This window comes from Xyrauchen texanus, chromosome 14 (assembly GCF_025860055.1).
Source record: "Xyrauchen texanus isolate HMW12.3.18 chromosome 14, RBS_HiC_50CHRs, whole genome shotgun sequence".
NCBI classification, from domain to species: Eukaryota; Metazoa; Chordata; class Actinopteri; order Cypriniformes; family Catostomidae; genus Xyrauchen; species Xyrauchen texanus.
The window spans coordinates 12,939,407-12,962,865 of NC_068289.1; the positions used below are offsets into that span (position 1 = coordinate 12,939,407).

The following is a 23,459-nucleotide window of genomic DNA, read 5'->3' on the forward strand; positions in this document are numbered from 1 at the left end:
GCCCTCCGCCCCAGAGTCAATCAAAGCACTGCAGGTAGCTGACGAACCGGTCCAGCAGAGATGGGCAGAAAAGGTAGTGCAAGACCTCAAAGGAGAGACCAGAGTTGTAGCGCTCACCAGTAGCTCTCCTCTTACTGGCGAGCTCTGGCTTTTACTGGGCAGGAGGTAACAAAATGAGTAGCAGAACCGCAATAGAGACAGAGACGGTTGGTGATTCTCCGCTCCTTCTCCTTAGCCGAAATGCGGATGCCCCCCAGCTGCATGGGCTCAGAAACCAAGGTGGCGGAGGAAGATGGTAATGCTGCGGAGAGGGGAGCAACGGCGAACGCGGAGTCTCTTCCACGAGCTCGGCGAAGAAGGTCGAACCGTCTCTCTATGCGAATGGCGAGTTCAATCACGGAATCCACACTGGAAGGAACCTCTCAGGAGAGAATCTCATCCTTAACCTCCGCGCAGAGACCCTCCAGAAAACGGGCGAGTAACGCCGGCTCGTTCCAGTCACAGGAGGCAGCAAGAGTCCCAAACTCAATGGAGTAATCAGTAATAGATCGCTTACCCTGACATAATGAAGACAAGACCCGGGAAGCCTCTTCACCAAAAACAGAACGGTCAAAAACCCTTATCATCTCCTCCTTAAATTCCAGATATCGGTTAGTACATTCAGCCTCCGCCTCCCAGATTGCCGTTCACCACTCTCGAGCCCGTCCAGAAAGGAGAGATATCACGTAGGCGATACGAGCTCTGTACTGGGAGTAAGTGGTGGGCTGGAGAGAAAAAACAACATCACACTGGGTGAGAAACGCGCGGCATTCTGTGGGCTCACCAGCATAGCACGGTGGGTTATTGATCCTGGGTTCAGGAGACTCGGGAGCCCTGGGGGCGACCGGTGAATCGAGGCGAAGAAGATGTATCTGTTTAGTGAGATCGGAGACTTGAGCAGCCAGGGTCTCAGCGGCATGTCACGCAGCAGATAACTCCACCTCATGTCTGCCTAACATCGCTCCCTGGAACTCGACAGCTGACTGGAATGGATCCGGAGTTGCTGGGTCCATAGTGGTCTGATTCTTCTGTTGTGCAGGTAAGTGAGGACCCAAAAGCGATATAACAATTTTAATGACAGTTCAGGGAAGCAATAATGAAAAACACAAATCTTCTCCTTGAGAGGAAACGGCTAACACAAACAACCCGCAGGGAGGGCGATGACAAACAGAAACTTCCTAAGATTGCTTCAGAGAGCGTCTTAACGCAGCAGTCGGGGGTAGCAGTGAGCGGCGACAGGCTGCAGGTCTCCCAAGGGTAGACAAGGGTCGAGGGAAACACTTGTGGTAACCAGCTCTTCTCGCAGCGTCAGGCGAACTGGACAGAATAGAAATATCGGGTCGATTAACAGAGAACAGATAGCGTTGCCAGGCAGTGGCCAACAGGACAGGACTCGGACAGAGACAAACGAGACAGTAGCTTGCTTCTCGAGTGAGAAATTCTAGTGAGAATCAGACAAAGAAAGCAGCAAGAGCAGAGAAAGAAGTAGAGACCTAATCAGAGGGAAAAGGGAACAGGTGGGAAGAGAATTAATGAGGTATCCAGGGGAGATGAGGAACAGCTGGAGGAGGAGAAAAAGGAAAGGAAAAGTAACTTAAGAAGACCAGCAGAGGGCGACAGAGTAAAGAGAAAGAACAGGGACAAGACATACCATGACGAGACAAGACAAGACATAACAGTAGTGGAATACATTTCAAAAGTAACCCTCCCAACCCTGGTAGTAGTAGTATTGAAGTAGTATAAGAAGTGCTAGTGGTAGTATTAGTAGTAGTATTAAAGTAGTAGTAGTGGTAGTGAAGTGTATTTTTGGCTGGAAGATTGAAGTGATCTGGCAGGTGCACATGGGTTGCTTCTTCATGCTTCATTGCAATTCAGGTCAGAAGTGGTCTGTAGTCATGCACAGACATAAAGTATATAGCACCTTCAGAAAAACAATAACTGGACGAAAGGTTTATTTGAGGACGTTGTGTGTATTTTCCATAATTTGGAAAATTATAGGTGAAGCAGGGAATGTGGTGACATTTACAAACTGTAGCTTGAGTTTGTGCTTATGTTAGCTGTCAGATAAATTTAGTTTCTGTTTACTGTTCATATTAATAAAGTGAATTAGCCATCAATATTGATGTGTGATAAAGGGGGATGAAGAATCTTTTCGTTAATGGATTTAGTTGGAAGGGGGTGAATATCTCCCCCTGGCATGTTCCCTTTAGATTCTCGCCAGAGATAAACACATAAACGCACTGATTCACAGTTCGTTTACACCCCACGGCCCATCATTTTTGGAGGACGTGCTGTTCAAAGACTAATTTATGTTATAAATATGATTTTTTCCTCATTTGTTTCTTTTTTGTTGCAAAATCTTATAAAATCTAGTGATGTTATGCTTAAAAGAAGACTATTTAAATTAATACAATATATCAATGAGCAGTTGAATGCCAATACCAATGAATACAAATTTCCTTCCAAAACAGCAAAATCTGGACATCATTCCAAACTTTTGGCCGCCAATGTATAATTGTTATTATACTTCACAATTTGGCTTCTAAGGAAAATAAATATTTTTGTTTGCATATTCTTTTAACAGTTTATATTGTTTACATATTTTTGTTGTCATTCTTTTCATACTTTTTTCCGGAAAACATGACAAAAGTACTGATTTGAAGAACAGGTGTTTTGGCAGTGAAATGTGCCGTTCCCTAGACATATAATGCACCACAAATAGAGCCGAATGTAGATGTGTCAAGACTCATTTTTAAGAGTTGAAGTTCTTTTTAAGTTGACACGTCGTCTAAAAATCATGGTATGTCTGCGATACACTGAGAAAAACAGCAAGGTGTGGGACATCCGTCTAGCACGTGTTACAAATAAAAAAACTGTTGAAAAACAGCACAACAACAGACTGGTGTCCCGCTAGCTGATTTTTCTGTCATAAACTTTATTTACATAGTCATTCAATGATATTTTTTATTGTTTAGTGGGATACCACTTTTATGTGAATATAAACATGGCAGAGGTTTACAGAGTGCAACTCGAATTGTGATGAGCTCAGTGGGTTTATGTGTAGGTATCATAATCCAAAAACAATAGTAATGTGAGAAATGAACTTAAAATGTTGTGTTGTTTGAATTTTTGAGTATAGTGAAAGCCTGTGTCATATCTTGTGGCGAAGGAAGTGTTTAATATTTGCTATAATGAGGTCAATATTTCTTAATTGAAACCATCTACACCATCACCCACACTGACACCCTGTGTGTTTGTGTGTGTGGGGGAAGGGGGGAGGGGGGGGTAAATGTGAGAAAGTCTTTGAATATTTGCATGAGAACTGTGCCATTACACTTTGAAGAATTTTCTTTGATAGTACTCACAACAACTTAAATTATACATTTGTGTGTGTGTGTGTGTGTGTGTGTGTGTGTGTGTGTGTGTGTGTGTGTGTGAGCATGTATTTATCACTTTGTGGGGACCAAATGTCCCCATAAGGATAGTAAAACCCGAAATTTTTGACCTTGTGGGGACATTTTGTCGGTCCCCATGAGGAAAACAGCTTATAAATCATACTAAATTATGTTTTTTGAAAATGTAAAAATGCAGAAGGTTTTCTGTGAGGGTTAGGTTTAGGGGTAGGGTTAGGTTTAGGGGATAGAATATAAAGTTTGTACAGTATAAAAACCATTATGTCTATGGAAAGTCCCCATAAAACATGGAAACACAACGTGTGTGTGTGTGTGTGTGTGTGTGTGTGTGTGTGTGTGTGTGTGTGTGTGTGTGTGTGTGTGTGTGTTGGAACAGCTCTTCAGCGCTGTATGAATGAATATTTCTAAAAGTAGGTCTCATTTGCATAAGAGTACACAAGTCAGTGTGCGCATAGCTCTCATATGGCATATGAGATAACATAAAGACTTAATTAACTGCATGATGGCGTGATCCTCTCTGACTCACATTCTTCTCTATTTGTGACTCTGAAGCTGTGCTATAGTGGATATGGCCTTGATTAAAATGGAAAAAAGGAAATAAAAAAACTCTTCACATGACACTTTTGAATCATTCTACTACAGCCTCTTCTGCTGTCTGATGCACATGCCCTTCACAGAGAGATAATTCATACAATATATTCTTAGATACAATAATGACTGTATATGAATGTATTATAGTATATAGTATATACAGTAGGTTACATGTGTACAGAATACACATTTCTTTGGATTTATAATGTATTTTCATTAATATTTCATATTTTATTACTAATGCAAAATCACTATATTTACTCATGGCATGACAACTGGGCATCACAAGCTGAAGTAAAGATGCAACATAGTTTTGTGCATGTTCGATATGCCAAACATTTTTTTGTAGTTAACAGCATACAATATGCAGTAAGCAGTATGTTAGTATTCCATTCCATACACAGCAAATGTCTGTACAGTTACAGGAGACAGTGGACTCTGAAGAGACCTCGTTTCTGCATCCAGTGGAGTTTGATTGACATGGTTAAGCCTGACTGACGTGTCAGTGTTTGATTAGCTGTGTGTCAGAAGCCGACACAAATATTTTAGATTAATGCAGCTCTGTGATTTACTCCTGAATGTTATTAAGATAACAAATCAAAGGGTTATCCACAAGTGAGCCCCTTTAAACTCTCTCTGTTGCCTCTGCTGCTATGGATGTAAGGTCCCCTTCTGCCACTCACTCGACGTTGTGTCGAATTAAGTGACATATGGGGTCTTCCTGGGATGCCAAATGTACCTCTGAACCTGAGAAAAGGCCAATGTCAAGTTGGCAGACAGAATTTGCATGCCCCGCCCCGGACATATGGTTATATAAGGAAGCGGCAGCGAGTGCCAGTCAGAATTTTTCTTCGTAGCCGAACAGTTGTGCAACAGCAAGCTGAGTTCACCACTGTTCCACTCACTTCTACTGGCGATAAGCACTGCTTTTGGATCTACGGCGCGTTTCCAGCTGGCGTTCTTTCTCTCTGCACGCTGTGCGATCCACGCCCCTGGGTGCTTCGACAGCGCTTTCATTGCTTCAAAGAGTGTTTCTCCTCCTAAAAAGAGTTAATTTCCTCTAAAAGAGTTTGAGTTCCCACTCATAAAAGAGCAATACACAGCAAGCATTGACCATCCTTTTCAGGACTCGTATTTTTAAAGATGTCTTTACGCCTCTGTATAGTTCCTGGATGTGGTTGATTTCTCTCCACTTCTAAGGGTCATAAAAGCTGCCTCGCGTGCCTGGGCTGCGATAACACACAGGCAGCGTTTTATGAATGGTTCATGTTCTCAGTGCGAGAACCCCCTGCCGGGTGCGCTGAGGTAGGTAAGTGCTTTGAGTCTTTTCTCAGCACCCAAGCTTCGGGACGCTCTTCTGCCTCCCGACTCGCTATTACCTGCTCCCCCCGCCACGAAGCCCCGCCCGGTACGTCAAAAGTGATCATCCCATTAGTGAATGTGTGTCTTTCACTTCCCAATCCGTCGCGCTGGCTGGCCAGGACCATCCGACTCAGCTACGCGATTCAGTTCGCCCGGCTCCCGCCTCGTTTCAGCGGTGTTCGCTCCACTTCCGTGCGCTGCGAGAAAGCCAGTGCCTTACGAGCAGGGATCACGACCCAGCCCCTCAAGAATGCGATAGAGCCCGTCCCTCCAGCCGAGATGGAGAAGGGTTTCTACAGCGAGTTCTCAACCGGGCCTTACACAGACTCCCGTTCAAAATGCTCACGCAGAAACAGATTCTTACCTGCGTTCAACAGCTAGATTGGTTCGCGGCGGTAGACCTGAAGGACACGTACTTCCACGTCTCCATTCTGCCTCGACACTGACCCTTCTTACGGTTCGCGTTCGACGACCAGGCGTATCTGTACAAGGTCCTCCCCTTCAGCCTGTCTGTGTCCCCTCGCGTCTTCACGAAGATCGCAGAGGCAGCCGCATACTAGACTACCTCATCCTGGCTCACTTCTGAGGTAACTCACGAGAGAGTTACCTCAGCCGTCTAGGGCTTCAGGTCAACTGGGAAAAGAGCAAACTTGTCCCGGCTGAGAGTATCTCTTTTCTCGGCATGGAGTTAGACTCAATGACAGCGTGTCTCACCAACGAGCGTGTTCAGTCCGTGCTCCGGTGCCTTCCTTTAAAACAATTACGGAGTCTCCTGGGGCGTATAGCATCCTCAGCCGCGGCCGTGCCTTTCGGGTTGATGGATATGAGACCGCTTCAGCACTGGCTACAGACTCGAGTCCCGAGATGGGCATGGTGCCATAACACATACCGTGTGACAATCACCCCTTCTTGCCGTTAGACTTTCAACCCTTGGACAGACCTTCTGCGGACCAGAGTCCCCTTGCAGCAGGTGTCCAGGCGTGTCGTGGTGACCACAGACGCCTCTCGACAGGGTTGGGGCACCGTGTGCAACGGGCACGCGGCTGCTGGCCTCTGGACAGGACCCCAGCAGCATTGGTACATCATCTGCCTAGAGTTGTTGGCTGTATCTCTTGCCCTATGGAGGTTTCTCCCACTAATCCGGGGCAAGCACGTCTTGATCCATTCAGGCAGCACCGCGACACTAGCGTACATAAATCGCCAAGTCGGCGTGCGCTTTCATCATATGTCACTGCTCGCTCGCCATCTCCTCCCTTGGAGTCAGGTTGCTGTGCACCACTCACATCCCTGGCAACCGCAACACGACGGCAGACACGCTGTCATGGCAGGTTTCGCCCAGTCGAGAATGGAGTCTCCACCCCCTTGTGGTCCAACTGATTTTGGACCAATTCCCCCAAGACAAATCCCACTGCCCGCTCTGGTACTCAATGACAGGAGCTCCTCTCGGGACAGAAGCGCTGGTACACAGCTGGCGCCAGGAGCTGCGCAAATACGCATTTCCACCAGTGAGGTTTCTTGCACTGGTGCTATGCAAGATCAGGGAGGATGAGGAACAGGTCATCCTGGTGGCCCCTGGAAAATTCCCCTGAGGAAGGACCTTCTTTCCGTCTGCCATCGGCCTATATCCCTCTCGGAGGCTTAATTAGCCTGATAAGAGACCGGGGGTGTATAATCACAACCCGGCCCTCCTTCCGCCCTGCCGCAGGCTCCTTGTGTCACTTCATTCGACACAGCGTCAAGTGAGTGACAGAATGGGGAACGTCATGGTTACTGTTGTAATATCCGTTCCCCGAAGGAAGGAACGAGACGGTGTGTCCCTCCTGCCACAGCACTAGACCTACCATTGTAAATGGCCGTACCTAATTTTTGGCTCCTCTGTGCAAAATCCTGACTGGCACTCGCTGCCCTGCTTCCCTTTATACCCGTATGTCCGGGGTGGGGCATGCAAATTCTGTCTGCCAACTTGACATTGGTCTTTTCTCAGGTTCAGAGGTACATTTGGCCTCTGAACCTGAGAAACTTAATTCACTTAATTCGACACAACTTCTCGTTCCTTCCCTCGGGGAACGGAGGTTAAAACAGTAACCATGACGTTTTTATCATGGTTTTACTTTTCAGCATTCTTCCTGTGTCTTTTTATTATGAGCATTAAAGGCATATGCTCTACAACCATTCAGTTATAAACTAGATTTTAGTTATTTCTAACTAGTTTTTAGTTGCAATCTTCTTCAAGGTTGAAGCTCACATTAAACATGTCACGGTCACTTTAAAAAAAAAAAAACCTCACCTCACCTGAGCGCGTTCATGTCTCACTAATGAAAGTTCAGTGAACTCCTGACACTGTCTTCACCGATTGTGAATAATAGCAGCACAACAAATCATCCTTAAATTCTCCCTGCTCTGTATCCCATCCTTGTTGATGTACTTGTGGAAACATTTGCAAAATGCCTTTTTTTTCTAAGACGTCATTCAGCAAAAGGCTCTTTTAGTCTATTTTAATTGAAAGAAACACATGTTACAACACAATGCACAAAATCAAACCTGGAAGTGTTAAAAGGATGTTAATCGGAGCACAAGCAGGGAGAAGAAAATAATGCACTCGCTGTTCAGGTGTGCAGATTCAACGACAAAACGAAGATTCGGGCGTCCAGATTACGAGAGATGCCATCATATATATATATATATATATATATATATATATATATATATATATATATATATACCATTTAAGCCATTTTATGTATATGCCATTTACTATTATATTAAATTATGTGATATATCAGCATTATATCGGACCATTGACCACCCTGCTCTCTGGATGTCGGCATCGGCATCCACCATTAAAAAACCCATCCTTGTCGAGTTAACCATTCCTTGCCTCTTTTTGTATTTTTAAAAGTATTTATAAAAAGTATTCTGTTTTAGGATGCAACTTGTCTCTCGCTCAGTTGTTGTTAACTGTCTCTGTTGGTATGCTCTTATCTCCGCAGTGCAATATGCATTGCTTTAGGTCAGAATCTTCCACACCCAGTTTCACTTTTGGCAAGTCATCTCTCTCTATCTCTTCTCTCTCTCTCTCTCTCTCTCTCTCTCTCTCTCTTTCAAATTCAAATTCAAATGAGCTTTATTGGCATGACAAATTGTACATTGTATTGCCAAAGCATTTATATGAGCATGAAAAATAACAGTAGAACAAATTCTGTATTGAACAAATGTAGGGAAAAAAATAAAAATAAAAATTATAATATATATATATATATATATAATAATAATTAACAGTGTATATACTTTCATTGGTGTGTGAGTGTGAGTGAGTGTGTGTGTGTGTGTGTGTGTGTGTGTGTGTGAGTGTGAGCGTGTATTTATCACTTTGTGGGGACCAAATGTCCCCATAAGGATAGTAAAACCCGAAATGTTTGACCTTGTGGGGACATTTTGTCGGTCCCCATGAGGAAAACAGCTTATAAATCATACTAAATTATGTTTTTTGAAAATGTAAAAATGCAGAAAGTTTTCTGTGAGGGTTAGGTTTAGGGGTAGGGTTAGGTTTAGGGGATAGAATATAAAGTTTGTACAGTATAAAAACCATTATGTCTATGGAAAGTCCCCATAAAACATGGAAACACAACATGTGTGTGTGTGTGTGTGTGTGTGTGTGGTGTGTAGTGTGTGTGTGTAAATGGGCGCATCACTGTTTGGTCGACTCTTCCCTCTTTTTGTGGCAGGAATTGATGTATTTTGCTGCTAGTGAAATGCAGTCTCTTTGTTCACCAAGTAAATATTGAGCTTGTGCATCATTCTTTTTGAAGTTGGGACAAATCATTTCAAATTTGGGAAAGAAGTGTTTTCGAATGTTATTATAATTAGGGCAGGTGGTTAAGAAGTGCAGCTCTGTTTCTATTTGTCCTTGGTTACAGTACGGGCATAACCTGCCCTCTCTGGGCATCCAGCTCTGCCTGTATCTGCCCTTCTCTATCATCAGGCTGTGGACGCTCAGTCTGTACCTCGTCATGTTTTTCCTCAGTTTGTGGTCTCTGACTGTACTCAGGTATTCTGCTGTCGTGTAGTCTCTGTTTAGGGTCAAATAACATTGTAGTTTACTTTGTTTTTGTGTTGTTTCATTCCAATAAGTTCGGTACTTTTCTTTTTGTGTGTTAATCATTTGGTTGGGCCGGATTGTGTGGATGAGGGTGTCCGTGTCCTGAGGCTGATTATTGTTAGTCGTGTTAGTCTGTGTGTGGAGCCTCAGGACCAGCTGGATGATGGGACTCTTCTCAGCGTTCACTTCATGGTTTTTAAAGGGGTCATGACATGAGAAACCAAATTTGCCTTGATCTTTTGGTATATAAGAGGTCTTTGTATCATTAAAACGTCCTGCAAGTTTAATATTTTAAGACGTCCTCCCCATTCTAAACGAATCATTTATTTAATCAAGCTCAAAATACAGCTCGTTCTGGATTCATGGTTAGAAGTGACGTGACGGTTAGAAGTGACGTACCAGCGTTTGCATATGACCGCCTCCAGCACAAGATAACTACGCTTTAAGCGCAAGACAACTACGCTCATTTCAGTATCGCCGTGCGCCTCACAAGTGTTCAGTCGATGGACAGCGAGCTCTGACAGAGACTACTTGTGCACAGGAAAATTACGATGCCACACAGATGTGCTGTTCCTGGCTGCGGTCAAACAAAACCTCTGAATAAGCTGCCGAAAGATCCAGACGTCAGGGAAAAATGGATGCAGTTTATTTTTTGCGGACGTCCCAGTCACGGCAGTGTTAACTTAAGTGTTTGTTCTGTACAGTTTAAGGATGACTGTTTTGAGAACAAATCTCAATATGATGCTGGCTTTGCCAGAAAAATGTTGCTCAAAGATAAGTCCGTGCCGACTATTCTGGGAACAACGACGACGCAAACTGTAAGTAATCTATTTTAAACTTTAAACTACTTTTTAAAGCGCAATTTCATTCATTATGAATAATCACAGTGTTTTTACTTAGTTTACTTGCATATTGTTCTGGCTGGGGCGTCAATAATTGATACATAGGCACTGACGTTAGCCAATCATAACAGTGGGCGTTAACACTGAAGTCTTAAATGGAAAACGCCCCCAAAACAGACTGTTTGAATCAGAGGATGAGAAACAGGGTGGGAAAAGGTCATAAATCACTAGATTTTAAAAGTTTTTCTTAAAAAAAAATATATTAATACTATAATTGCACCTAAGGGAACATAATAATACAATAAAAAAACCCATGTCATGACCCCTTTAAGGGCTTTAAAATGATAAGAGTTGGGGTCACTCAGTTTTAGATGTTTCCAAAATTTGATGGCTCGTTTCTCAATGTGGATTAATAGAGGGTATTGGCCTAATTCTGCCCTGCATGCATTGTTCGGTGTGTTCCTCTGTACTCTCAGGACACTCTTACAGAACTCTGTATGCAGGGCTTCAATCAGATTTTTGTCCCATTTGTCAAATTGGTGATTTAGGAGAGGACCCCAAACTTCACTGCCATATAGTGCAATAGGTTCAATGACTGACTGGAATATTTTGAGCCAGATTCTGATTGGTATTTCAAATTGGATAGATTTTTTAATGGCGTAGAAGGTGCTTCTTGCTTTCGCTTTCAGTTCATTCACGGCCAAGTTGAGGTTTCCGTTTGCACTGAATTTCAGCCCGAGGTAAGTGTAGTTTGTGGTATGATCAATTTTGGTCGTACCAAGGGTGAAATTGTGTCTCTTTCCCTGACATCTGGGTCTTTTCTGGAACGTTATTACTTTGGTTTTAGTTGGGTTAATGGTCAGGGCCCAGGTCTGACAGAACTGATGCAGGAGGTCCAGGTTCTGCTGTAGACCCTCTTCTGTTGGAGACAGCAGGACCAGATCATCTGCATACAGCAGGAACTTTATACTGGAGTCATGTAGTGTGAGGCCAGGAGCTGCGGATTGTTCTAGGAGTTTCGCCAATTCATTAATGTAAATATTGAAGAGGGTCGGTGATAGTGGGCAGCCCTGTCTCACACCACTGTCTTTCACTTACTGCCCAACACATTAGTGCATATACACGTATCCTGTTTTCAAAACTAGGCCATAGTGGCCTATTTTTTGGATTAGTCAGAGTGAGGATTTAGGAGGTACTATGCTAGATTGCCAATCTCTGACTCTTTAGTTATCTCTCTTTGGTAAGAAAAAGCCATTCACTATCAGGATTACTTTCTGAAAAACCACACCTACAATAATGTGAACATTTAGCATATTTTATTGCACAGAAAAGAGGGGTTTAAAAATGGCTGACATGCCAAAGTCTTCTTTTCAGCATTGCAGATAAAACTGGTGTTTGGCATGTACTGGTCATTAAAGTTGCCAGGTTAGGGCCCATGAGGGGTCTGTTCCTCAATCTAGAGACTCTGAAATATTTGCCTTCTTGTTCTTGTGCATTCTCGTTTTTTTTTTTTTTTTTGTATAAATTGGGCTTTGCCATCATGGGTGAAAATTTTATTTTAAAATGAATAAAAATATATAACAGCTATATTTATTGCAAGTGATTGGTCTTTTGCCCAGTCAGTCAATTCTAATCCTGATTTTGCAGCACCATGGTAAAAAAAAAGGTAACCATGCCAATGAGCCCTGATCAGGATGGAATGGCACAGTTCTGCAACGTGAACCGATCAGCCCATTGGTGGAAGTGTGCCTAAAGAGTTTACATTTGCTGCTACTAACCTATTATCATAACAGATTCAATTTAACCAAGGCAATTAAGCCAGTGCTCATAGCCCAGTAATGGGACACAAACAGCCATTATCAAGCAAATTAGATTTAATTGCATGATTGCGTTTCTCCTTGTAATTTTCTGGTGCAGTCAAAGGTAGATGTCTGCTGTTTTTAATTTTCTCTGTGAGATCGTTTCATCAGACTCTTCTTTGTTGACACGATTTGGAGTTCTCTGTACTGTCAGGTTGAGTTAATGTGGTACCTTGGCTGAATTCCAGTAGTGTGTGTTTGTGTGTGTGTGTGTGTGTGTGTGTGTGTGTGTGTGTGTGTGTGTGTGTGTGTGTGTGTGTGTGTGTGTGTGTGTGTGTGTGTGTGTATGTGCTTATATTTGCAGGTTTCTCTGCTCCTCCGTGTGACCTTGCATGCATCAAAATATGTATAAATGAAAGTAAATAGAAAGGTAATGATGTGGATGGGTGGAGTGGGATTGGTAGGCTGTATGCCACAAATTGAAAATGAACTGGCATCTCCCACATGAGGTCACAGCCTCAACCAATTGTGATTTATAATATCTCTGAATTTTTATTATCTTGCATGAATGATGCTCACTGAAAAAAAATCAGCAGTCTTTGTTTCAGAAGTATTTTTCCAATCGATTTTCTCAATATAATTAAACATATTATTTAAACTAGGTTAGCATAATCAGATTGTGTTCTTGGGGAATCCACAGAGAACTGACTCTACCTGATTGCTTGTTTCTAGCTCTTGGTATTTTCCCAGAATCAGAAGATTTGAAAGCATTTCCGTCGGAGACTGGAGTAAATGAATTACTATCGTTATCCATCATAATCTGAGTTACAGTTTGAGCATGTCCAGAGGTCATAGAATTCTCGGCTTGTTAACCCCTTGTGCCGCCCTTAAACGAGTGTGCAGGATAGGTGGAACACTATTAATGTGTCACAATTTATGACCTCCTGTCTGTGATGATCGGACAAGATCAATGGAGGTAATTTATTAGGAGCTGGAACTCACTGCTTTTCACAGACACAACAGCAGTCAGTTCAGAGTCAGTGAGGGTCTTGATCTGCTTGTTGTGGTTGTTGTTTCTATGAAAAAGAGTATATTCAAACCTAAGTTTTGCATTGGTGAATAAGAATCTTTTAATCATTTTATGTATTTATTTTGTACATTTTTAACATTACATTACATTTAACTTTATAAATATAATTTTTTTCTATTTCAATATAAAATTTACAACTTTCTAATTATGATTATAATTATATTAATATAATTGTAATTATAATTAAAGAATAATGTATTTTAATATAATTTTACTTTTAATATTTTATGTATTTATTTTTATTAGTTATTTTTTTTATATATTTTTTTGAATATAATATATATTATTTAATTTCAACACCAGCAATAGGATTAAAAGTACCATTATTAAATAAATAGTTACATTTGTCAATATTAATATATTTATACAAATATTTTTACTGCGAAGCAGTATTGTTCACATGACTAAATAGTAGGCTAGCAACTTGGCACATGTAATATAGAATGTGTGTTCACTGATCTGTGCTTATTGGAGAACCTTGCAGGTGTTAATATTTTATTAAAATTAAGTATTTTGTATTTTCTTTATAATTTTTATGAAAAGCACTTTGAATTGCTTTCAGGTTAGAGGTCATGTGTTTGCTCTGGCAATATACCTTAATGAGAAGTTGCGTCATTACTCAGTTCGTTCAAAGTCAGGACACGCTGACGTAAGAAAGTTCTGATGGAGATGACATAATTACTCCAAGCCATAACAGAGAATGAAGAGAATTGTCAACAAATTGGTCAGATATTGAAACCAGAGAGCTTCTCTTCATCCGAGCGGATGAAGACATTTTCCATCAGTTTAAAGGAACAGTAAGCGATTCCTATTGCTAAGAGAAAATCACCAGCCTCCTTCTGGAAAGCGCAGACCTCTTTTTAGCGATATAAGTACACATAACTGATCTTTTCAGCCACAGATATCGTCTCCTCCTTCTGATGCTAGTGACAGCATTTTGCTCTCTGTAGTTGATCAGTCTTATTTGAACTCGTCGCTTACGGTGTCCGTGAGTCTCAACATTACCAACCGCATACATTCAGAATTCAGATACAAAAATTGTAAATTTCCAAAGCAGCCATGTAGATGTAATTTCCAGCAAATGACGTCACAGAGTTTAACAGTTAAGGCAACGCAGTGATTTTCCTGTCATTTACCTGGTTGCATGTGTGAAAGGGGCTAGTGTATATCCACATATGGAAAAGTATGTGTTCTACAAGTTTACAAAGTAATACCTACAGTCTGAATACTCATTTGATTGCATTGACAATGTAATTTTGCCTTTATAAACACATTTATAGCTTCATTAGCTGTTAGCATCTCATTTTTAGTGTGTAAAGCACAAATTCTAATCACCACCACTATCTCCATCACATTGAACCCACCTGATCAATACACACACACACACACACACACACACACACACACACACACACACACACACACACACACACACGTTGGTCTACCTATCATTATGAGGACTTTCCATAGACATAATGACTTTTATACTGTACAAACTATAGATTCTATCCTCTAAACCTAACACAACCACTAAACCTAACCCTCACAGAAAACCTTCTGCATTTTTACATTTTCAATAAAACATTGTTCAGTATGATTTTTAAGCGATTTGAATTATGGGGACACTAGAAATGTCCTCATAAATCACATTGAACCCACCTGATCAATACACACACACACACACACACACACACACACATGTTGGTCTACCTATCATTATGAGGACTTTCCATAGACATAATGACTTTTATACTGTACAAACTTTATATTCTATCCCCTAAACCTAACCCTACCCCTAAACCTAACCCTCATAGAAAACTTTCTGCATTTTTACATTTTCAAAAAACATAATTTAGTATGATTTATAAGCTGTTTTCCTCATGGGGACTGACAAAATGTCCCCACAAGGTCAAACACTTCGGGTTTTACTATCCTTATGGGGACATTTGGTCCCCAAAAAGTGATAAATACACGCTCACACACACACACACACACACACACACACACACACACCTCTGGTCACATCTTCTTCAATAACAGACCCAAGCCAGATGGATCGATGGATCACCACCCATACACACACATACCATGTCCTCATCTGTCCCCTGTGAGTTCTGAGTTGGAAGACTGTGGTGTAGTGCGTCATTACAGTTGTGATTTCTGGTGTGTGACATCAGGCAGGGAGGAGGTAAGGGCAGTGACATAGGCCTTGTTCAGACTGCCACTAAAAATCAGATTTTTTGCATATCCAGATTGTATCCAGATGAGATTTTGATAGTCTGGACAGCAAAAAAAAACACATTAAATCAGATTTGACTGAATTTAATTCAAACCACATCGTGATGTGGTTTCAAATGTGATTGAAATCTGATTTTTTCAGATGCGTCTCAGTCCTGATGCTCTTGCTGCTCAATTTGAATTTCAAATGGTCTTTTGTGTCACTCTTAACATGACACACAACAATGATGTCAAAAATCTGTGACTGCAGCACGGAACATCACAATATTTACCAGTGTCCTCCGTCGCTGAGTTTTTCTTGTGCTACGGAGTTCTGCACCACGACTGGACAGAGTGCTTATTTGGAGAGCGAGATGATGCACTCGAAAACGCCTACGTCATTACAAAATCAACCCATGCAGATAGGATGGTTATTTCTGAACGCGCAAATCTGATTTGATCACTTGCAATTAATAGTGTGCACAGTCTGCCTGAAATCTGATTTGCATGCTGTCTGAACCTAGCCATACTGTCAATCCGTCAGAGGTCTCTGGGGCTCTGTTTGCATGAATGTTTGTTTGTGGGGGTGTGTCTTTGAAGGTTTTCGCTCATAAATACACACAAAGGACCCAGAGATAGTTAATGTTAATTAAGCCATTCATTAACCTGGTGCTAACCTCAGTGTGTGATTGACACAACCTCCCCATCTGAATGTGCTGATGACTGCATCTGCAAGGCATGCTGGGAAAAGAGATGATAAGCCTCACTCCGCCTTTCTTTGTGCTGCTGTCATTCAGATGGAGACTTGACATTTTTGGTTCTAATTAGAGACCGACCATTATAAGAGAGGGTTGTAAATCTCACTGAATGATTCAATGAAGTTTCATTTTGTGATTCAAATGTCATGCCCCCTCTGTTTCAGTCCCTGAGCACAACCACAGTGTTAATACACTTATTGGAATTCTGTTTTGCAATGATGTAGCAGGTTAATTAAAGCATGTTGTGCCTCTTTCCTGTATCAGCACAGGACCCATCATTACCCCAAACATCTCTCATTTTGCTCATAAATCACAGTGCCATTTATCAGGACTAACAACAGCAGCACCCACAATGGCTGCACTTGAATGATCAGAACACATTTAAAGAAAAACCATGTAGTCAATTAGTTGATCTGGGGTTGAAAACTCCTTGAAATGGCTTGCATGAACCATTTTCTTTCCTGTGTTGACAGGAATTTCCTGTTGAAACAGCATGTTGGGACAGGACATATCAAAGAGCCAGTCCTTTTTTTAATAGTCAGAAGCCTTTCGTTTATGTTACAACCATGATATTTGGATACACCCCTGAGTGCAAGATGAGTCATCAGTACTTTTGGTTAGTTTTCAGTTACTTAGTTTTCACACTTGAATACATCTCTACTATGATGAACATGATTTTAATTTACGAGTTTAAAGTAATCCATTTTTTTCTTGGGTTTAAAGTACCCATTGGGAGATGGTAAAACAAAAGTACAAAAAACCAAAAGCTTTTTAGTAGTTTGAATAATCTTTCATTTTTATTTCTTGTTTAGTAAGCAGTGAATCAATTTTGTTTTAAAATATTATTAATATTTTTAATAATACCAAATCAAAATCAGGTGGTTTAACCAACATGTAAGGAGAAGTTTTGTTGTCATGTTCCCAAAACAAAACAAAAAAATAGCATAAAACAGAGAGGACCCCTTTAGACCCAGATGACTGTTATTTTACAAAAATATCCGGCACCTAAAGTTCTGATAAAATAAAGTAACCCTAAGAAAACAATATAACATATTGTTTATTGTAGAAAATTATATTAATGTTTTTCAAAAGATATGAAACCAACATGGACACAAATATTGCATTTCTCTGAACTTGACATGTTTTAAACTAGATTTTTCATTTTTATTATCTTGGACAACCTTAATTGTTAACAAACCATATATCTGCTAAAAGTAAATTTTGTCAACGTTTAGGAGTACATTTGCATATAGATGGTTTTAAGCTAACAGACATGGACTAAAAACCACAAAACTTCCATTTTGATTTTATGGGCTCTTAAAGTGCAATTCCCAATGGAGCAGTGGCGATAGTTAATGGATTACCCTTTGCCAGGTTAAAACCTGCAACCAGTTAAGATCTTTAACCACTATGCCACACATCAGTTTATTTTGAATAGCTTTATTTTAAATGTATTGTTTTCAAGATAATTAAGCATATTTCCCGCCAATTCTCATTACTGTAAAAAAATAAATTATTCTCATTAATGTAATGTGGAAAAACAATTATGTATTTTTTAAATTCTAAAGTATTTAAACATAATTATATCATTTGTCGTTTTAATTTATGATATTTGAACCACCACCATACTGTCATTTTAAATTTTACATTAATTTTGATTACAAATTTAATTGCATATTTTTTTCATAATCGCGATTCATCACTGATTTTGAAAGTGATGAAATTTTACTGTATATCCCCAATTTACTAAAGGTTTGTGTGTATAAAAACATGTGCAAACTTGATAGCTAAAAAAAGGTCTGTGCTGATCTTCTTACATAGTCTTTTAAAGATTGTGTCTTTCAGATGCGCAAAATTGCTCGTCTTGCCAATTTGTGAATATTTTCCCAAAATGAATATGCAATTTAGAGGTGTGCCTCCAAATATGCATAATGAAGTGTGGTTTAGATGCAAATTAATCAAATTGCACCCGCAAGGTGATTTATCAAGCCTGAAAGTCATTTCGGAATCAGAAACAAAGAGAAAATGAATACGAATGAAAGGCAGGTATTAATCAGATTTGCACTGTCCATAATGCTGTCATTGTGACAAAAAGGAGACTTTGAGAACAGGTAATACGTAGAACATCCTTTATTGACTCACATTAAAGTGAAATTAAATTAATAATCATGAAAAAACTCAATATCATAACTGATAACATCATAAGCCTAATAAAAATTTATGCCCAAATTATGTCGTAATTTAATGTTTTAAACATTGTTTTTAAGTGTTAGTTTTTTTCCAGTAGGCATTCTGATACGCACCTGTATGCCAAACAGGTTTCGTCTTGATTCAATGAAACGAACATATATGTATTTTCTTCTTAGGACTAAAACAAAACAAAGTTTAACAATAATGTTTTAGATATTTTTTAAAACAAAGCCTTCTGTAGTATAAATATAGAAATGTACTAAAATAGCACCAATTATACCAATATACACCAATGTATATTATATTGTGTTGTGTAATTATGTGTACATTTGATATGTAAATTGTGTTTTGTAAATATGTTGTTTACTGTAATTGGTATATGTCTCATTACTGTCATGACTGCTATGTTGCTCGGAACTGCACACAAGATTTTCACCTACTGTTGCACTTGTGTATATGGTAGTGTGAGCAATAAAAGTGATTTGATTTTGATTTGATTTATTGGGAGTTTGACTAATTGAAAGAACTAGTCCCCCCATAGGTTGCAGATTCATTGCAATGGGCAATCAATCTCTGAAACATGTTTAATTGCTATTACCATGATGCTCCCCCATCTAGTTTATTTTTTTTTTGTTTTTTATTCCTACATTCATATAATAAATTAATTATCCATGTGTAACCCCACATCCTGCTTCCTACCACATGGAGTGTTATCATAGTCTGGAGTCTCTAGATAGCAAATGCTCATAAATCACATCACCCCCTGCCACCCAAGCACCCGACACACTGTTAACCTGCCCCTACCTTAATGAGTTAGTTAACACAGTAGTTTGTGTTAATGCAGGTCATCTCTGAGCTCAGGTGCCTGGGGAATGCTGGGAAAGTGTGATAATTGGGCATACTTTACCATCGATTGCAGACTGATGAATGAGGCGAGAGGGACTCAATTTGTTTACATCTTGTTTCGCTTGATCTTGCTGCTATCTCTCCTCCCACCCCCTCCTCCTCTCCATCACACATTGTCTATAGGCTGGGGTAAATGTGCTGCTCCAGGATGTCAACGGGAACATTCCACTTGACTATGCCACAGAGGGGACGGAAACTAGCTACATCCTCATCAGACACCTGGAGGAGAATGGTATGTTCCTTTACAATAGTTCATTATATTGTGTATCAGTTTTATTTATTAATGTAATCACACAACGGTAACACTGTACAATAAGGTTGTATTTGTTAACTTTAGTAAATGCATATGGTACCATTATAGCTGCACTATGGGTTGAAATGAACAAAAGTCCATTAAGAGTACATCAAAAATGTGTGTTCAAACCCATGTTCTTGTCTAACCCCAATTCACTAATGTAAGCCTACACTAATGATTTATATTTTGAGCTATGAGGTCAGATTCAGACTTTTAAGTGTGTGTGTGCCACTGTTTTCTTATTTATTTTTTTGTCATTTTCTATTGCCCTTTTAGCAGAAAGTGTATTGAAAAGTAATGGACATTTAAAATTGCATTCAAAAGCCACCAAGTACAAGGTACTACAAGGTAGCTCCCCCTGAATATATGTTGATCTCAGCTTGTTCATAATGTACTGATTTCATAGCACAGAAATATACATAAATACATTTATTTAGCGTATAACCCATCTCTCTATTTAAACGTTACTTCCAAATTAAAGATTAAGAAAACGTCATGGTTACTGTTGTAACCTTTGTTCCCCGAGGGAAGGAACGAGATGTTGTGTCGAATGAAGTGATACAAGGGGTCTTCCTGGGACTCCAAATGTACTTCTGAACCTGAGAAAAGGCCAATGTCAAGTTGGCAGACAGAAGTTGCATGCCCTGCCCCGGACATGCGGGTATAAAGGGAAGTGGGGCAGCAAGTGCCAGTCAGGATTTTGCACTGAGGAGCCGAAAATAAGGTACGGCCGTTTACAGTGGTAGGTCTAGTGCTGTGGCAGGAGGGACACAACATCTCCACAGTAACCATGACGTTCCCCTTCTGTCACTCACTCGACGTTGTGTCAAATGAAGTGACACAAGGGGTCCCATATAAAAACACCACGCACTGACCGTGTTACGTGAACTGCCGAGACAGGTGCAAGCAGGCTACTGCGTGCTAGAGGCAACTGTGTGAGCTGCACGTAGCCCTCCCCAACGCCCCAAAGAGGTGTCACATACAGACCTTAGGTTCCCCGCACCCCTGAGGGAGGGAACAGGCACTACATGACTAGCATGGGAGCAAGCCCGGCAGCCGTGCCTTTTCTCTCACTATGTCTCTCACGTGAATCTTAATGTTATGAAATGCATCGGGGAAGGTGATCTTTCCCGGTCCTATTATTTCAGGGGGAAAAGACCCTGCGGAGGCCACATCCTGCCCAGTCTAGGGGGAGGTAACATGTGGCAAATACATCACTAGGGTTGTGAAGCCGTACATGGGAAATGGTGCAGTGGTAGGTCCAGCCTAATGAGGGGGGACTCTACAAGCACGGCGACCGGGGGAATGTATCGCATGAAATACATCACGGGGAGTTTGCCTGAAAAGGGAACTAAGCCCGTGGAGCCCGACCCCAGTACAGAGCACCTGTAACTCATAGCGGGTCTATTTTGAATGGCCATGGAAAATTAAGAAACGTGATAACAATTTTTCCTGGTAACAAAAAGTAGTTTTTCACCTTTTGCTGACCCTTTATGCATCGCAGAGCTAATGTGTGCTTCTAAATAACTTGTTCCTTTATTTGAAACTGACACATAAGTGCCAGCTTTACATGTCAAACATTCTGCTTCCCACGGATCTCGACCTGGACGAAAGCATTGGAATTTTTCGTATACATTTCTGTAAATCTGCACTTTCGTTTGGGCTTTTTTTCCACTCAGCTGTCATTTGCTGCTACTGTCAGTGTCAAGCAACTGTTTGATAGTGAACACAACAGTCTTCGCGGAGAGATTGACAGGCAAGAATATAAATATTTGGCCAATAGTTGCTGCAAGCCTCTTATAATCGACCAATTGGTGTGCGAGAATGCGAGCCTTACAAAGAGGTGTTAAAGCAATGCAAATATGCGTGAACACACAGTTAAGTATTAGACTGGATGCACATCATAATGCAACTAAAGCCGAATCCCAGACATTTTTTAAAAATTTAGAAATCCCGGTCGGATGCTTTTTTAAGGTCCGAAAAAGAGGACATGTCTGGTAAAAAGAGGACGTATGGTTACCCTACATTTGGACGTCCTTGACCAGCCCACAAGTTTAAAAACATTAAGCTAAACATGTAGGTAACATCAGTAAATCCTCACTATTTCTCTTCTTTTCAATACAGTCCAAAACGCTGCGTTGCTTTTTTTCACAAGCTGCCTCTCTCTGATAGCGGGAGGCGAAGGGGGAGGGTGTCACGCCACGTGAACTTCAAACAAAATGTAGCTAAATTATTGCGAGTAGCCAACATTCTTTGAAGACCTGCGTGACAGGCTGCGTCATGAAGATTTTTGCATATTCATACAGAAATATTTTTGGTGTTGTTGTTGTTGAGCTGCACCTAACTTGTGTTGCCTACATGTAAAATTACATTCAGGGCTAGTCAAAACATGAAGCCCCGGAAAAATTACCTGGCGATGCGGATGCTAGCACTCAGAAATGGTTGGTAAAATGAGGAATTATGCCATGCAAATTGCGTCCAGCACTAAATGTTTGGCTGTGTTTGCACCATTGCCTGATTTGCATGATTACTTCAGTGAATCAGGTGTTAAAACAACACAGCAAGTGTGCAATAATAATCCACACTATCAGTGGGCAGAATTAATTCTTAGTGTACTCTACCATCCTGAAAACAATCCATGCCCTATACAAAGCAGTGCAGTACCTCACTGATCTTCTCTAGGCACATTATCTTAAATTATAAACTTAAATTCCTTTAGCTCATTCGGTCCATTAATAGTTATTGGTAGGTTTTATAGATTTATTAAAGACCTCCTTTTTAAGTCGACATCATAACCCATTCTTCTTCTGTAATATGGCATATTTCCAAGTGAAAATAGAAATGCAATTAGAAAAACAAAAGTACAGCAGGAATTACATTTATTCATCGGGAATTTATTTGAGTCTTAAAAGTAGGTATTATGTACCAGACAATTGCCTATGTACTTTATTTGCTATAAAATAAGATTTAAGAGACAATAATACAATGAAAAAATGCAATCATATCATAGTAAGTTATACTGTAAATGTTATACAGAGAGTGTGTATAATACATCTGTTACGTTTGAGCAGCGAGGCAGACGAGGAGATGCGTATCCAAATGCAGTTTAGACTTTTATTAAATGAACAAACGAATAAACAAAGGAAAAAAACCACAAGGGGGAAATAAACTTAAACGGAGAACCAGGGCAAAAATAAACAGAGAACTAGGGCAGCAAACATTCCTGCACACACATCAAACAACAACCGACAATGACTAAACAAAGAACCAGGGTTTAAATACAAAAAGGAACAAACGAGGGAATGAGGGACACCTGGGGCAACAATCAGGGGAAAACCAATCATGAAAAGAAACTACAAAGGACTACAAAAACCAAAACAGGAACTAAACTAAACTTCAAAATAACAGTACAAAAAACAAAAGACAACAGGGAACATAACAACATCGAAACTGATTGAAATGGAGTGCACAAGCTGTCCTAGTGAATGCTGCAGCCCTAGGTGACTACCTATATCACCATGGTAGGATTTGCCACTGATGCTTAGTAACACTTATTGTATAACATGTAAACCTCTCTCTACGCTTATAGAGCAGTGTGGAGTGAGCTCATAACTGTTGTGTATGTTTACTTGTACATGTCTTTATGTATTTGTCAGGTGTGGACATGAGCTCTATGCATCAGATGAAGACGCAGCGTTCATCCACCATGCTGTCTGACATGAGGCTGCTGCTCAGTAGTGGTGGCAGTGTCAACCAAAGGAATGATGATGGGGTCACGTTGGTGAGAAAAAACTTCAAACCATCCTCAAAATATACATACATTTCTAACATTCACTAATCTCTTTAAAACAGTGTTTC

General features: G+C 40.5%; 1 protein-coding gene across 1 annotated transcript in view; it reads left to right on the forward strand.

Moving 5' to 3' along the window:
- The window catches only part of LOC127654875 (unconventional myosin-XVI-like), a 277,645-nt gene that overhangs the window by 97,478 nt on the left and 156,708 nt on the right, over nt 1-23,459 (forward strand). Inside the window, exons 5-6 of the mRNA XM_052142405.1 lie at nt 19,430-19,538; nt 23,258-23,382. Of these exons, the coding sequence (XP_051998365.1) occupies nt 19,430-19,538; nt 23,258-23,382 (234 nt within the window). The remainder of the gene's footprint in view (nt 1-19,429; nt 19,539-23,257; nt 23,383-23,459) is intronic.